Below are 16,420 nucleotides of genomic sequence, written 5' to 3'. Positions count from 1 at the left end.
ACTGGAGATTTGAGCACTATGATACCATTGCATTTTAGAAAGTGTTTTGTTTTGGGGTTTTTTGGGGGCTGTTAAAAAATATATTTGTAAAATTAGAAATAGCCAAGAGTAGAAACATAGAAGAAAAACTGTATGTAACATCTTGTGGCCTTTAAAACAGTTGACTGAAAGCACCTTCTAGATACTGTTTTATAAATAAGGTAATTTTAGATATCTGAACTGTTTCAAAATTACTTCTAAATTTACTCTTTAGTAAGTTTCACTCTGGAATTCATTTTCACACGTTTAGCAACCTAATCGGCAAGTTTGATTTAAGGCAACAGAAGTTCTTATGAGGTTAGGTAGGTTTATAAACTTTTAAAAGTGTGAAGAATTTATCTGAATTTGTATCTTTTGGTAGTCTTGAAAGGTAAGTCATTTGATAAGATAGTTAAATGAAGGAAACCTGCAGACAGGACAATTCTTTAAGTAAATGTTTTTTCCTGACAGAATATGGACTCCACCCTTCGCTATATCCACAATGATTCGGACTTGAGCACCAATAGCAGTTTTAGTCCTGATGAGGAGAGGAGATCTAAAGTACAGGTAAGTGACAAAAAGTGCTTTATTTTGTGTAGATGTTGCTAATTCTGCTTTGAAACCCATTTCTCACTGAATTTGGTCCTTCTTATAATGAAGTTTTTTAGAAATTAAGACTCAGTGTATCATACTTGTGATAAGAAAATTCAAATAATAGGGTAGTGAAATATAAGCAGAAACGTTCCTCTTCTCACACCTTGGTCAGAGTCCCCTCGGATCATCGTGCCTTCTGTATTTCTTCATGAATTTTTTGGTGGGTGCCTATGTACCCCACTTTGTCTTTGGAAGACAAATAGGATCATCCCATCATACAGATATTTCACCATGCCTAAGTTGCCACGAAGTATGATACAGCTTGATTTCAGATGAAAACATGAAAAAATAGCTCAGAACCATTATGAAGTGCATCAAGACAAGTTGAACTGCAGTTTCAGAGATTTTTAATGTGGGAAAATATGCTTTTGGAATCACTGGAATATGATCGTTTGTACCTTGCCTCTCTGTTTTTTCTATTTTTTAAAGAATTGTTCTCTTGGAGGTCTCTCCCTGAGTGCGTGAGGCCTCCCTGCCCCTCAGCAGCACAGCAGCCGCCGGCGCCGTGTGCTGTCTGCTCTGAGGAGGCGCCGCCCTTCCCCAGCGCTGTGCACATCCGGGTTTAGCTTCGCTGTGATATTACACGTGGTGCTCCGTTCATCATCATTCTGTGCGGTGTTTGCTTCTGGGACCATATGTTTTTGTAAGAAGGTTTGCTAGGTCAGATGGCACGTGTTCTTTACATTTGATCTGCTTATTACAAATGGAACCAGTATTCATGATGTCATAAAACATGCTGTTATCACTTACGTGTAGGCAGCTTTGCAAGTCGAGACATAAAGATTGTCTTATTCTGTGAATGAGTTTATTTCAATTTTAGTTTATTTTTTTAATAGCTAATAAGTTTACATAGTTCACAATTCAAAAGGTCCAAAGGCATTCAGTGATGTTTTTTCTGTTTTTCTCCTCCACCATCCACTTTTCTTCCCCCAAAGCAATCAGTTTTACCTTTCTTGTGTGTCTCCTTCCCAAGCTATATTATACATACATTCTTTTTTCCCTCACGTTTATACAAATGGTTGGAGATACATGCGCTTTAAATTTTTATAATAATTGCTAAATTTCCATCTAAAGGTGGGTGTTGTTTTCTAAAAATACGTGTTGATAATAGTGCACGGGTGTGCCTGTTTCCCATGTTCTCCGGGTTCCATCAAACTCTAAACTCTGTGGTCTTTGCCAACAGGAAAAGCTGCTGTTCTTTTCTTTAGTGTATCTTTTACATTTAGTAATCAGTTCTAATCCTCTGTTTAGCTGTTGTCTCTTTTAGCATCTGAGTCGTCATTTTTCTCCTAGAGTTGCTTATTTATTTATATATATTTTTCCCTTAGCATATTTTTCTTGGCTCTTTTCAGTTACTAGATACCTGAAAAATAGAGATTGGTTTTTCTCCCCTGTTTGAGATGCTATCTTAAATCCATATATTTAAAAATAAGTTTACCTAATTTATGTCTAAACTGCTCCTAATGCGTCACTGTCATGCCTCTCTTCCTCAGGATGTTGTTCCTCAGGCTCTCTTAGATCAGTATTTGTCTATGACGGATCCCTCTCGTGCACAGACGGTCGACACAGAAATTGCTAAGCACTGCGCATACAGCCTTCCGGGAGTGGCCCTGACGCTCGGCAGGCGGAACTGGCACTGCCTGAGAGAGACCTACGAGACACTGGCGTCAGACATGCAGGTGAGCGAGGCCGCTGAGGAATTAACCGACGTGCATAGGGAAGGCACAGTGTTTCACCTTTCAGAACCTAGTAGAATTTCTGTTCATATTCTAGCAAGTACTTGGTATTACAGGAAATTATGTGCAGAAGAGTTTAAAAGTAATAACAAAGCTTTCTTTTGGCATGGTTCGAGGTCCACAGTTTTGTGGCTTGTTTTTTATCTAAAGTATTAGAAATTATCATCACATTTGACATGCCTAAAGTTCCTAACTTCAAATGTGTTATTGTCTAGAGTTTATGTATGGATTAATTCTTGAGAATATAAGGTTTCGTTTCCCCCCTAGAAACAGTGTTATCGGCGCCTCTTGGGCTTTTTCAAACCTTAATGGTCCTGTGGCCGGACTGGCGCTGCCGGGCTTGGGGCCCTGAGTGCCCTGCGCCCACCCCCAGCCCTTGGAAGAACACAGATGTGAAGTGTTGACTGTACGTCATTTTGCCTGCATATCTGAGACTTTGGGAGGGTTCTTTTCCTAGGCTTTGTTGACTTAACTTCCCCTGCTGTTATGGTCTGGTTTCTGTATACTGGAATTTTTCCACTCTTCCACAAAGCCTATTCCTGCAGCAAAATTAATCTCCCAGTTATTAAGAAAGCAGTCTGGTTAGATTAATTTATGTGGAGATATGAATGATTTTCCCTTAAATGTCTTAGTAATTACTGCGCTTTTCAAAGAATCAGTGCCATTGACTCAGCAAGTTAGAAGTTGAAATTAATCTTAAGAGAGCATAATTGATGGACCTATGAGGTTAGGTAACCAGTGTTCACGCACTTCTTCAGCAGTGGAACTGGGCAGGGACCACAAAAGCCCAGTTTCCTTATAGTCCTTCTCTATTATTGGTGGATTTGCCGTCTTACTCCTCAGAGCTCTCAGGGCTCCTCGTGACGAGGGAGGCTCCGAATGGCAGGGCTCCCTGCCTTCCCCGTGCCCTCCCCTCCAGCGGAACGGCTCTGCCTTCATCTGTTTGATAGAACAAACGTGGGTATAAAATTTTATTTCGAGAACGGGTTCTGATGTTTGCGGGCAAGAATAAAACCTTTGCTCACAACACTTCTTAGCAGGCAAAGCTCTAAGCTTACGAGTAACAAAGTAAAGATTTTTAAATTAAGGCAAAATGAAGAAAAAGATGTTTTTGATGTAAAGTTTGCCTGTAAACACAAGCCATTTCTGTTTAGGAGTTCTTTTTCAGGGCTCTCTGCAAAAGATTTTCCTATTTTTCATTTCTTTAATTGCCAATTCCTTAAAAGCAAATTTTGTTGTTTTTTAGTCCAGGATAGGCTGTACAGGAAGCGGAAGGGGAACAGTGACGTGAGGATGTCACTAGGCTGCCTTGATTGATGTGGGGCATCGGTAAACCAGGCAGCCAGTGTTCAGAGAGCTACGGAAGCTACGTAGTGCTTTCCAAGCATTATTTTCCTCCTAAATGAAAAGGAGATGATACAGACTGTGCAGGGATTTACGTTTCTTCCTCCAGGTTTTATTACGTAGGAGGCATCTTTAAATCTGCTTACTGTTACTTTTATTCTGATTTAATGTTTTGAGATGAATACCATTCAGATATAAATCGCCTCCATGCGTTGTAGAAGTCAGAGCCCTGAGCGCTGTGTGCGCAGCTCCCTCACTGAGTCTGTTCGTCTCTGCAGTGGAAGGTGCGGAGGACCTTGGCCTTCTCCATTCACGAGCTGGCGGTCATTCTTGGAGACCAGCTGACGGCTGCAGATCTGGTTCCGATTTTTAATGGATTTTTAAAAGACCTCGATGAAGTCAGGATAGGTGTCCTTAAACACTTGCATGATTTTCTGAAGGTAACTTTTTAATTCTTTTACATAAAAACACACTTAAATTCCCTGTAGATCTAAAATTTTGATTTTCTGCTACCACCAAGATGGATTTCTGTATGTTCTATGTAAGAAAATGTAGTCATGAATTGCTGGTGAGATATGACTTTAAATAGAAAAAAAGAAATAGTGTTATTCTGATCAGTTTTGCTGGTGTCATTGTAATTTTTTTTCGTCTTTTTGGGTTTGTTTCTTTTTTTCTTTCTTTTTTGGTGATGAAGATTGGCTCTGAGCAAACATCAGTTGCCGACCTTCCTCTTTTTGCTTAAGGAAGATTGTCCCTGAGCTAACATCTGTGCCAGTCTTCCTCTATTTTGTATGTGGGATGCCACTACAGCTTGGCTTGATGAGCAGTGTGTAAGTCTGTTCCCGGGATCCAAACCCGCAAACCTGGACCGCCAAAGTGGAATGTGCAAACTTAACCACTATGCCACCAGGCCAGCCCCTGTAATTTTTACTTTAGAAATAATTACACTAATTTTCATTTTTAAATGATACAAGATCATGGTTACAAACATCTCTACCTTTTTTCCAAAATTATCAAATTAAATATATGTAAAAACTTTGCGTGAACATGGAATGTGGAGGCTTTATGTGGTGGTCCGGGGGCTGAGCATTGACCTTCCATCCTTGCTCCTTCGCTGTGGGATCTCTGATCTCTAAGGTGAACAGCCGTGACTCTGCAGCTTGTTCAGTCCTGGAACACTATTGTTTTTAGACTTTGGCCTTGAAATTGGCTGCTAAGGTTTCAGGTACAGACGTACTGTAATCTTTTTAAAAAACATTGATACCATATTGTATTTTATACAGATCGCATTGAAATGTCTCTAAATTGTCCCAGTAACGTCTTTTATAGCTTCTTCCCCCTCGGTTCAGAGTCCAATCAGGAGTTGCAAATTGAATTTAAATATTATGTCTCTTTAGTCTTCTTAAATTGAGAACAGTTTCCCTGACTTTTTGTCTTTAATGTCGTTGGCATTTTTGAAGAGGCCAAGCCAGTTGTTTCGCAGAACACCCTCAGTTTGAAATTGTCTGCGTGTTGTTGCACAGCTAGACACAGGTTGAACAGGTTTTCTTTGCGGGAACAGTACCATCTACGTAGTTGTTGTTCTGAGTGCATCACACCAGGGGTCACTGATGCTGCCTTCTCATCACCAGTGGTGCTGCGTCTGGTCGCTTGGTTGTGGTAGTTTTGGCTCACTTTCTCCATTGTAAACGACCTTTCACCTTTGTAATTAATAACCACTTGGTGGGGTGATGCTTTCAAACTCCTTGAGCATCTTTCCTGCACGAGTCTTTCACCCAAGGCTTTTGCATCTGTGCATCTATACTGGGTTCTTGCCTGAATCAGTTGTTTCTGTGTTCATTGTCAAATACTGATTTTCTGTTTTACGGTTCCTCCTTATATTTATTAGTTGGCATTCTTTTTTGGGGGGGGGGGGTGGAGGGAGGAATATTAGCCCTGAGCTAACTGCTGCCAATCCTCCTCTTTTTGCTGAGGAAGACGGGCCCTGAGCTAACATCCATGCCCATCTTCCTCCACCTTATATGTGGGACGCCTACCACAGCATGGCTTTTGCCAAGCGGTGCCGTGTCCGCACCCGGGATCTGAACTGGCTAACCCCCAGCTGCTGAGAAGCGGAATGCGCGCACTTAACCACTGCGCCACCGGGCCGGCCCTACTAGCTGGCATTCTTATGTAAAGATACCCTTTCCCTTCTTTCCCTCCCCCTTTTTGGAAGTTTTTTTAGTATCAGTGTGTACTCTAGAATTATTTTTTTATTCAGTGTAATGTAATCCATTTCTGTTTTTTTGTTTTAAACATCAAATTTGGCTAATGGGAGCCGTTACGGCTGCCTCCTGTGTCATTTTGATTTGTCCCCTCATGTTAAAGCACGTCCTTACCTTCAGGCCCACCTTCTCCTTTCTCAGCCCCAGCCTGGAATCAGCTATTTCTCGAGGAGCCCTGGTCTTTTTTAGTGATGAGTGGTGTTTAGAAGCCAAGATCCAGGCACTAGATGTGCACATTTCTCCTGGGGGTCATTTTTTTAGGCCTTTTTAGGGAAGACAGGAGCTGGGGAGGGGGATTTTTTTAAAGATTTTCTTCTTCCCTTTTTCTCCCCAAAGCCCCCTGGTACACAGTTGTATGTTGTTAGTTGTGGGTCCTTCTAGTTGTGGCATGTGGGATGCCACCTCAGCATGGCCTGGTGAGTGGTGCCATGTCCGCGCCCAGGATCCGAACCAGCAAAACCCTGGGCCACCGAAGCGGAGCGTGTCATCTCAACCACTTGGCCGAGGAGCCAGGATTTTTGTTTTTTGAGTTTTTTAAAATTATTTAATCCATATTGATATCCCTACTTCTAATCCAATAGCAATTCCTCTCTTTTCTTCACCTCATATTTTTTCTCACGGTAAAAACTCTATTCTTAACAACATTAATATGTTTAGTTATTTGCTCAGTTCTACAACATACATGAAATAGTTTCAGAATTACTTCACCAATAATAATTCCAACATCAAGTCAAGTAAGTAATGTTCAAGATTTCCTTCAGCACTTTCTGTCTGTAGAGCACACCCCCTGAAGGTGTGTGATTACAGTACTAAGTTAAAACTGAGGCTTTGTTTTCTGTATGATTCTTACCTATTCACACAGTTAATGTTTATTTGCTTCTGTTGATATCAAATGTTAGGATTTTCCCCCTTGTTGACTATAAACCTGCTTTTAAATATTTATAGAGCAATTATTGGGATAAATTTTTTTTTTTTTCACTCAACAAATTATTTATTGAGCATAATGACTGTGTTCAAGGAGTTCCTGGTAACAAGATGAGCAGAGTGGGTGGGTGCTATAGTAAGGCTGTGCCCGGGGCACTGGAGAGGGCGGCAGAGGGCCCTCACTGGCTCGAGAAGTAAATATGTCAGAAGAGGATAATGACTCTTGAAGGTAAATGGGATCATCAGGGGGAAATGAACTTAATACCAATTCTTAAAATGGTTATCCTTCGGAAGAGCTAACCATATTATGTATAGTCGTTTCTAAGCAGTCTAGTAAAAGAAGTAATGTCTATACCTTGTTCTAGTGAATATTTTTATTTTGTTACTTCAGCTCCTTCATATTGACAAAAGAAGAGAATATCTTTATCAACTTCAGGAGTTTTTGGTGACGGATAATAGTAGAAATTGGCGCTTTCGAGCTGAGCTGGCTGAGTAAGTTCTCACCGTGTGTTAGACCGTGTGGAGGGGTATGTATGCATTCATCAGTCCCGGGGCTGCGTCTGTTCAGTACTTTGTGTGGATCTGAGTTTCTCTCTAGTATCCTGTTCGTTTAACATTTCTTGTCATGCAGGTCTTGCCGGCAGTGAATTTTTTGTTTTGTTTGGTTTTTTTTTTGGTCTGTTTCACCTTCGGGTTTTTTTTTAATCGTGGTTAAATACATATAACCAAATTTGCCATAGGTGACATTTAGCCCATTCACAGTGTTGGGCAGCCGTTGGCATTAGCTACTTCTAGAGCATTTCATCATCCCAAAGGAAGCCCCATGCCCTTGGGCAGTCACTCCTCGTCCCTCTCTGTCCCTGGCAACCACTGATCTCCTTCCTGTCCCTGTGGATTGCCTGTTGTAGACATTTTGTATAAATGGAATTATGTAACGTGTCACCTTTTGTGTCTGGCTCCTTCACTTAGCATGTTTTCAAGATTCGTTCATGTTGTACCATGTATCAGAACATTATTACTTTGTATAATTAATACTCCACCATGACTCTACCACTTTCTAAAATCCATTTATCCATCGATGGACATTTGGGTTGTTTCTGCCTTTTGGCTGATGTGAATAGTGCTGCTGTGAACATTCACATCCAAGTTTTGTTTGAACACAGATTTTCAGTTCTTTTGAGGTGGTTTGTTGGGCCGTCTGGTAGTCCTGTGCTTAGCTTGTTGAGGATCTGCCGATCCGTTCCCACAGCACCTGCACCATTCCACCTTCCTCCCAGCAGTGTATAAGGGTTCCAGCTTCTCTGCATCTTCCCCAATACTTTCCATTTTCCCTTTTTTCACTTATAGCCATTGTTATAGTGGGTGTGAAGTAGCATCTCATTGTGGTCTTGATTAGCATTTCCTTGATGACTGTGATGTTGGCACCTTTGCATGTGCTTGAGGACCGTTTATGTATGTTCTCTAGGGAACTGTCTACTCAAGTCCATTGCCCATTTTTTAATTGGGTTGTTTGTCTTATGGGGTTGTTGAATTGTAAGAATTCCTTATATATTCTGGATTCTAGACCAAACCTGCATTTTTAAAAGGTATCTTTGCTGCGTATAGAATTTGGGGCTGACAGTGTTTCTTGTAGTATGTTAAAGATGTCACTCCATTGAGTTCCAGCTTCCTGGCTTCTGACTAGAAGTGGACATGCTGCTTCTGCCGCTCGCGTGGAGGGCTGAGTCCGTCTAGTCAGGAGCGAGCTGGCTTGGGTCACTGCGGTTACGTTGTGTGCACTGTGAGCGTTAATTCGTCCAGCTGCGGGCTGCTCTTGCCTTTTGCTGACGGTGGGAGCTAGGGTGCTCGTGGGCCTTTCGTGCGTCAGTATTCCACCCTCAGCTTTCAGCTGCTCCTGTACCCTGCAAAGCAGGTGGCTCTCGTCCTTCTCCCCTAGCTGTAGCCTACCCTCTCCCTGAGAGAGGGGAGACTCTCTGGAATTCTGAGTGTGCGTCTGTCTTTGGGAGGCCCTATGTGCCTGGGCTTTCTCGGAATCCCCGCCGCCTCCCTGTGGCATCTAGTCTCTGCCTTGTATGGTCAGTGTGGGCACAGGTTTCCTGCCTCTCCCCAGCAGAGCAGACTTCTGCTTGGTATCCGTGTAGGGTCTCAGCTCAAGAAGGTTTGCTGCTCCCCTCCCACCCCGGGATAGCTTCTTCTCTGTCCCCAGTTGCAGTCTGTCCTTGTCTGTGTCCATGGGTGGACAGGCTCTGCTGCCCTGCACCAGCAGTTTACGGCTTTTGCTTTGTATGCGAGAAGGGCCCAGGGGAATGCGTGGGGTTTCACATGTGTCCCCCAACATGTGGCAGTCACTTACTGCCTGCCAAGGGGCCTTTCTCCACTTTGCTTTTCTGGTCCCAGGCTTTCTCGTGTGCACCCAGGGGAGGCCGGTGAGAAAGTTTACAGTGTCAGAAAATAGAGTTGATAAGTGTGCCTCTCTCCTTGAGGATTTATGTTTGTGTATATATGCAGGTGCATTTGTTGTTGCTACATTATTATATTCATGTGTATAGTTCACTTCCTGCTGATTACAGGTGTGAATAATGTTAACCATAAAATCTGAAAAGCAAAGGTCTCATTCATATCCAAGGTATTTCTTCAGGGGCATTGTTGCTTGTACTCAGGTGAGCCTGGTGGATCTGTTAGTCTTCCTATCTCATCAGGTGTCGTCGGAACAGTTGCTGGAGGACCTCTTAACCTCTTAGTTATCCCTGGTAAATGGAGCATTCCCTTAGAAGCTGCTCATAGCCTTGACAAATACACTCCAGGCTGCCTAAAACTGCTAGAACTTTCTTATTTAGATAACCAATTTGTAGATGGAATTTTCTCAGCACTTTCAGAACAGTTACTGTGGAAAAAATGTGTTCCGTGTTCCAGCTGAACATACTAGGAAATACTTTGCTCTGTCTCAGTCCCTGTGGACACCATTCCACAGCATTTGTTTTCCTTACATTCTGAGGGGAAGAGAGACTTGAACTTGTATAATGTTTAAGTGCATTTCCAGATACACAGAGACTGGAGGTAATTCTTTGCATGAGAGACCAGGTCAATCAGTAGTCTGTGCGTGTTCATCTCACAGATGGTATTCGGTATTACACATCATTCAGGTGATTAACTTGTTTTCATTTCTATTTATTTTAAAATTTTAATTATATTTTTATTTTTATAATTCATTTTTGTAGACAGCTGATTTTACTTCTAGAATTATATAGTCCGAGAGATGTTTATGACTATTTACGCCCCATTGCCCTGAATCTGTGTGCAGATAAAGTTTCTTCTGTTCGTTGGATTTCCTACAAGTTGGTATGTGTTAAAGCTGTTACCATTTTAGATCAGCACATTTTTTAATAAGATCATAGAGTAGAAGCCGTGTCTCACTTCTCCATGCTCCCTCTGCCAGGTCAGTGAGATGGTGAAGAAGCTGCACATGGCGACCCCGCCGACGTTTGGCGTGGATCTCATCAACGAGCTCGTGGAAAGCTTCGGTAGATGTCCCAAGTGGTCTGGTCGGCAGGCCTTCGTCTTTGTCTGCCAGGTGGGCGAGGACTTACCCATTTGTGACACGTGTTTTTATCTAGAACTGTTTCTTTCACTCCTTGCCTCTCTCAACACCGTCTTTCTTATCTTAAGGAACAGAACTTGCCATCTGGCTCTTTGTAGGATCAGCTGTTCCCTCAGAGCTGGGTGTCAGTCTGCCTAGTTCATTCTCTCTCCCTCAGTCCACCTAGCTCTTAAAAAGCTGGCACCCGGGGCCGGCTTGATGGCGTAGTGGTTAAGTTTGTGCACTCCACTCCGGCAGCCCCAGTTCACTGGTTCAGATTCCGGGTGCAGACCTGCACACCACTCATCAAGCTGTGCTCTGCTCTGGCTGCGTCCCACGTGTGAAATAGAGGAAGATTGGCACGAGTGTTAGCTCAGGGCCAATTTTCCTCACACAAAAAATAAAAACAGCTAACACCTTGCAGCCATCCACTAGAGGTTGCTCGAGGCCTGGCCTGTAGCATAAGTGTGAAAATGAACATGACTGTGAAGGCCCAGGTCTCTGCGGAGCAGTTTAGAAACTGTGCGTCTCTGTGGGGCTTAATGTCGCTTTTGTGTTGAGTCCCCATTGCCTGGAATATTGGTTTAAAAAGCAGTAACTGAAATCTATGGCGCTTAAGTTGTTACTAAAACATTTCTTGAGCTAGTGTTATGGCGTGGTACCCAGGCGACATGGGCAAGTCTGAAGCAGTCGTTTCTTTTCCCAGACTGTCATTGAAGACGAGTGCCTCCCCATGGACCAGTTTGCTGTGCATCTGATGCCACATTTGCTGACCTTAGCAAATGACAGGGTTCCAAACGTTAGAGTGCTCCTTGCAAAGACGTTAAGACAAACCCTGCTAGAAAAAGGTGGGTGGTGCCTCTCTGGGGAGATGCGTCTTTGGTGTGGGGGAGCTTCCTATTCCTGGAGTGCGCACATGGAGAGGACACAGAAAATTAAAGGACAAGGACAGGGACTTTCAGTTATCGCCCTGCTCTTCTAGTTGAATTTGTTTTTGTAATTCACAAGTTAGTAGTCTGACAAATTGGATATTCTCTTATGATTATGGAAAGGTATGGCCTTTGGCACACCCTGCTTGACATCTGTACTGCTGTTTGGGGCTGTACTGCTGTTTGGGTGGCATGAGTGTCTCCTCCCCCTTTTCATAAAGTGTCAGGCAGCAGACAAATGCCCCATACTATTTGCTTTGCTGCAAATTACAAGCTCCTCAAGATTCAGCTGGTTTTATTTATTGTAATCCCCCCAAAATTCCTAGTAAATATTATTTGAATGCATAAACTGATGGATGAAGCACAGAAAGGAGTTTGTAATAGACTTCAAAAAATAGGAGATAAATGCTGCTTCTCTTTTCTCCTTTGGAATTCACTTAAGTTTTTTTAATAGCAATTATGATGGAGTGGCTAGAGAAGACTGGTTTTCAGTGTGTGTATGGTTGGTATTTGGAAGTATTTTTCCCCTTACTGAGCTAATTAATAGCTATAACAGGTATAAATTTTAATGTATTTATTAGGTTCCCTGCTGTTGAATACCGTGAGATTTAGTCTGCTACATTCAGGGTAAATCTTACAATTCTCTTAGATTTGGGAATTTTTTTTCATACAATACAAATCAGTTATATTCAACATAGCTGGTGTTTATACTCGTAAGGAAATCATGTTTTATAATGACTGAGAACTCTGTATGCTTGTACTTGACACAACTCTGAACTCTTGGACTGATTTTGTTTGTACTTGACACTTGTCACTTCCAGACTGTTTCTTAACCTCTGCCAGCTGCCATCAGGAAGCCGTGGAGCAGGCCATCATGGCTCTTCAGATGGATCGCGACAGCGACGTCAAGTACTTTGCAAGCATCCACCCTGCCAGCACCAAAATCTCTGAAGATGCCATGAGCACAGCTTCCTCGACCTACTAGAGAGTTGAGCCTTGGTGTCTGTCCGGCTTCCTCGGTGGCCGAGGTTGCACAGCGCCCCCGCATGTGTGGTCTTGGGCCAGCCTTTGGGAGGGGGAGAGGCCGTCCTCTCTCGCAGACTTAATTGCAGGTGCAAGCTGCCTCCCCTGATACCAGGGGTTTTATGAGTCAAGAGAAAGTACAGTAAACACTATTATCTTATCTTGACTTTAAGGGAAAATAATTTCTCAGAGGATTATAATTGTCACCGAAGCCTTAAATCCTTCCGTCTTCCTGACTGAATGAAACTTGAATTGGCAGAGCATTTTTCTTATGGAAGGGATGAGATTCCCAGAGACCTGCATTGCTTTCTGCTGGTTTTATTTAACGACTGATAGATGGAATTATAGCCAGAAGGCGGCTGTGAGCCAGGATATGAAAGAGACCTTCAGTGTTACCCTCACTGTTTCCGTGCAGGCAAGGACCTGTTGGGTTCTGCGGCCAGCTGCCCGGTTCGGCCCTAAGTGTGAATAGTTTTCGATGTGTGTAAATGGGAAAGGAGAATTTTTTTGGATTTCTCCTAAGGGCTTGATGCTAACACTAAAGTAGAATCTGATTTTAACTCTTAAATGCAGCATATTGCTGTACACATTTACAGAACGTTTGCTGAGTATCTGCGTCCTGATTTGTTCTCATGCTGGTCATGACCTGAAGGAATTTCTTAGCACGTATCCTGTATGTCAGGTGTTTTTAACTTGATCATGCTCGGCTCGGAGGTGCAGCTTTTTCTTCACATATTGTACGTGTCTGACCACTCTTGGGAGTGTTGCAGTCTTTCATCATGCTGTTTAAAACTGTTGTGGCACAAGTTCTCTTGTCCAAATAAAATTTATTAATAAGATCTATATAGAGAGATATATACACTTTTGATTGTTTTCTAGATGTCTGCGAATAAATGCAATTTGTGACCTGTATTAATGATTTAGTATAAAATGGGAAAACTAGATTAAAATATTTGTCTTTTAACTGGTTTAGTAATTTCTTCCCAATCTGCATGTGGCCCCTGCGCAGTCCCTGCTCTTGGCTGACGGGAGGGACGTCCTGGCTCCAGGCTCCTCGAGCATCCTCCTGCAGCTGCCAGAGAGCGAGCAGGGGCCAGCGCCTGTCCGGAGCTCTTTGTTCACAGGAGAGCGGCTCAGCTCGGTCGCCTCTGTGAAATGGGAACAAGTACAGGCTGCCTTGTCTCACAGGGTGGTTTTGCAGTCAGATGTGAAAGTGCTTTCGCGAAGGGCTGTGCATCAAAGGTGATTGTGCTTAGAGCCAGGTTGAAAGGCCTCGGCCTCGGTGCTTGGTGCCTCTGTGCATTCCGGTTGTCTACTCAGCTAGCGGGGACTCCTAGTTGCAGTACGCGGAGTAGCCCTGCTTGAACCTTGGCGTGTGGATTTGGGAATATATAGGCTGCTTCCAGTACAAACTATTACAAGTCAGCCATTGGTGTCTTGTTCTTGCATCATAACCCAGATATTTGTGCACTGGGAACATAAGCGTGAACAGATTCCACTGGGACAGGTGAATCAGTAAGACCGTGGATAAGGTGTAAGGCGGGCAGTAAGGTAAGGGCGGGGCCAGGGAGAATAGAAAGGTGATGGTCTGGTGGCTGGTGGGGGGGACTCTGTGAAGGAGCGTCAGAGCAGAGATTGAAGGAGGTTGTCTCTTGATTTAATTTAGCCTAATTTTTGAGGTGCATATTCTCTGCTATAAAGTTATTATGATACACTTTGCCCCCCAAAATTTCAGTTCCATAATTACATTAGAATTATACACTAATAGCTGCATTTTTTGTTTAAAGCCATGGCAATGATAACAGTACTTTTTGGGATAAAGAACTCGAATTTAGGGTATGCTAGAGCACCTGTAAACTTAACAATGCACTGGCCAGTTCTCTAGCCCTCCTGCTGCTGCCTGCATCCTCCTGAGGAACATCTCAGACCCCCTTGGGTGAGAAGTGCTCCAGGTCCTCCCTGAGAATTCAGCCACCTTGCCAGCAGTGCACACAAAGGCGCCTGCGTTGGCCAGCAGCTTTAATACGGTTCAACCAAGGCGGTCCCAGTTTGAATAATCTCCAGTGAAATGCAAAATAAGAAAAAGATGGGAGCGTTGCCTCTTAATTTCAGCTCTGTCTGGTAGTGACCTTGGCAGTCCTTGTGTGGCTCCCTGCAGAAGGCTGGGGAGGTGTGGCTGACCCTTTTTCCAGTGTGTGACAGAGCAGTGGCAGCCAAACCCTGAGGACGTGAGGGCTGTGGGGTCCTGTCTAAAGTGCAGCCTCTCCTTGCACAGGATCTTCAAAAGGAGGAAATTGGGCTTCCAAAGGCGGTATAAAACCAAGCAAACGTAGAAAATTGATGATTCAGCTGTTCTTTGAAATCCCCCAGGAGGCAAACACTGCAAACCACTTGGTCTTCAAAGTATTAGTTTCACAATAGAAAAGTGAAGAAAATGGTAATAATTATGTCCTCATAGGTTTTTAATATTGGGTAGCTAATCTCAGAAGATACTTTGTGATGTCTTAGGACTTTTGAATGACCACGGTGAAGAGGAAAACTACTTTTCAAACATGAGAGCTCTTGCTCCGTGGGGGTCCTTGGTCATTGCCAGGTGTTTCTCCCTGCTCCTGCCCGCCCTCCCACCTGGGCAAGCTTCCTCCCCAGCCTGCCTGCCTCCAAGTTGCCGACCTGCTCGATCCCTGCCTCCCTCCCCTGGGCTGGCAGGAATGTGTGAGCTTTCCTGAGTTTTCAGTGTCCCTCTGCATTTACCCAGCCCCCTCTTGGACTGTTTAGTGGAGTGGCTTGGGGGTCTCCGTTTTGCCAGTGGTCTTTGTCCGTAAGTCTTGCAGATATTTCTGTGGTGCCAGAACACTTTAGTTTTTCTGGAACCCTCTAACTCTGAGTTGGCAAGTGCTGAGTTCTTGGGAGAGCCCCGATGCTAACGCCCTCAGCGCTGGCCACACTACTGGTCTTCTCACGGAGCCCCTCCCCGGCTCTCAGTCCCTGGGTGGCGCTTGGGGCGGCTGCCTGTCATATTATACTTGCTAGGTCCAGGTCCCGCTTTAAATCGGGGTGATAGATTTCCTGGCATACTGGAAGCTGAATATGCTGAAGGCAGCGTGCCCTGAATCTCATGCCCACTCCAAGCTCAGCTCTCCAGGAGCTGTGGAATGCCGGAAACAGCAGGCGTGCAGCTCAGGGCCTCGGGGAGTGGGGAGGAGGGCCAGCAGGTTCTCCACTGACCCCCTGCAGGAAGCAGCGCTGCGGCCCCCGCTCCGGACACGCCGTGGTTTCCTTGTATGCTAAGGTTTCTCTGAAAGATTCCAGGAGGCAGAAACTGAGTGAAAGGAGGAAAAGAGGGAAACTCAGCAACTCAAACCAAGCCAATGGCCTCTTTAATGGTCCTCTGACTCAACCTGGGGAAAGAAGTTGAGTCTAAATACTCGGGAGTAAGCAAGACTTGGTGGACTTTGTGGTATTTTTGAATTCTTGCCTAAGGCTCTATAAACTCGTCAAGCTAGATGGAGAACTCGAGATCAGGGCCACCAGGAAGAATTGGCTGCTGGAGGAAGATGCCAGTGGGGGAAGGAGCCTGGCCGCACCCTGCACTAGAGCTGGCCGACGGGGAGGCGGGGGCCCAAGCAGAGGGGGCTGGCCCTTCCTGGTGTTTAAGTGACCTGCATGGGGCAGAGCCTGCTGAATTCACGTATCTCTTTCCCACCAGAAAACCAGATGGTGTTTCAGGTGAGGGTGGAAGGGGGCCCAGCCCTCCAGTCCTCCCACCAGAAACTCCAAAACAGGTAATTTTGTGATACTTTGAATGTTTTGACCTAATGGTGGTTTTGACCTTGAGAACATTTTGGCTGTAAACACAAAGATACCAACAGTGATGTATTTTTGTGGAAGACATTTTCTGCAGTGGATTCCATTAAGCCAATTTTATTCCTGCATCTGTTTTCTATACGGAAT

The 16,420-nt window shown here is 44.1% G+C and overlaps 1 protein-coding gene across 6 annotated transcripts in view; it reads left to right on the top strand.

Moving 5' to 3' along the window:
* The window catches only part of PPP4R1 (protein phosphatase 4 regulatory subunit 1), a 79,360-nt gene extending 65,927 nt beyond the window's left edge, over window positions 1–13,433 (top strand). For all 6 annotated transcript variants that reach the window (XM_023647462.2, XM_023647461.2, XM_023647460.2 and 3 more), the window contains 8 exons: window positions 490–585; window positions 2,166–2,351; window positions 4,031–4,192; window positions 7,332–7,432; window positions 10,159–10,279; window positions 10,377–10,511; window positions 11,224–11,365; window positions 12,268–13,433. In XM_023647462.2, coding sequence (XP_023503230.1) covers window positions 490–585; window positions 2,166–2,351; window positions 4,031–4,192; window positions 7,332–7,432; window positions 10,159–10,279; window positions 10,377–10,511; window positions 11,224–11,365; window positions 12,268–12,431 — 1,107 coding nt within the window. In that variant the 3' untranslated portion in view covers window positions 12,432–13,433. The remainder of the gene's footprint in view (window positions 1–489; window positions 586–2,165; window positions 2,352–4,030; window positions 4,193–7,331; window positions 7,433–10,158; window positions 10,280–10,376; window positions 10,512–11,223; window positions 11,366–12,267) is intronic.
* Window positions 13,434–16,420: the final 2,987 nt, after the last annotated feature.

This window comes from Equus caballus, chromosome 8 (assembly GCF_041296265.1).
Source record: "Equus caballus isolate H_3958 breed thoroughbred chromosome 8, TB-T2T, whole genome shotgun sequence".
Lineage (NCBI taxonomy): Eukaryota > Metazoa > Chordata > Mammalia > Perissodactyla > Equidae > Equus > Equus caballus.
This window is presented reverse-complemented; position numbering and strand designations above follow the sequence as displayed.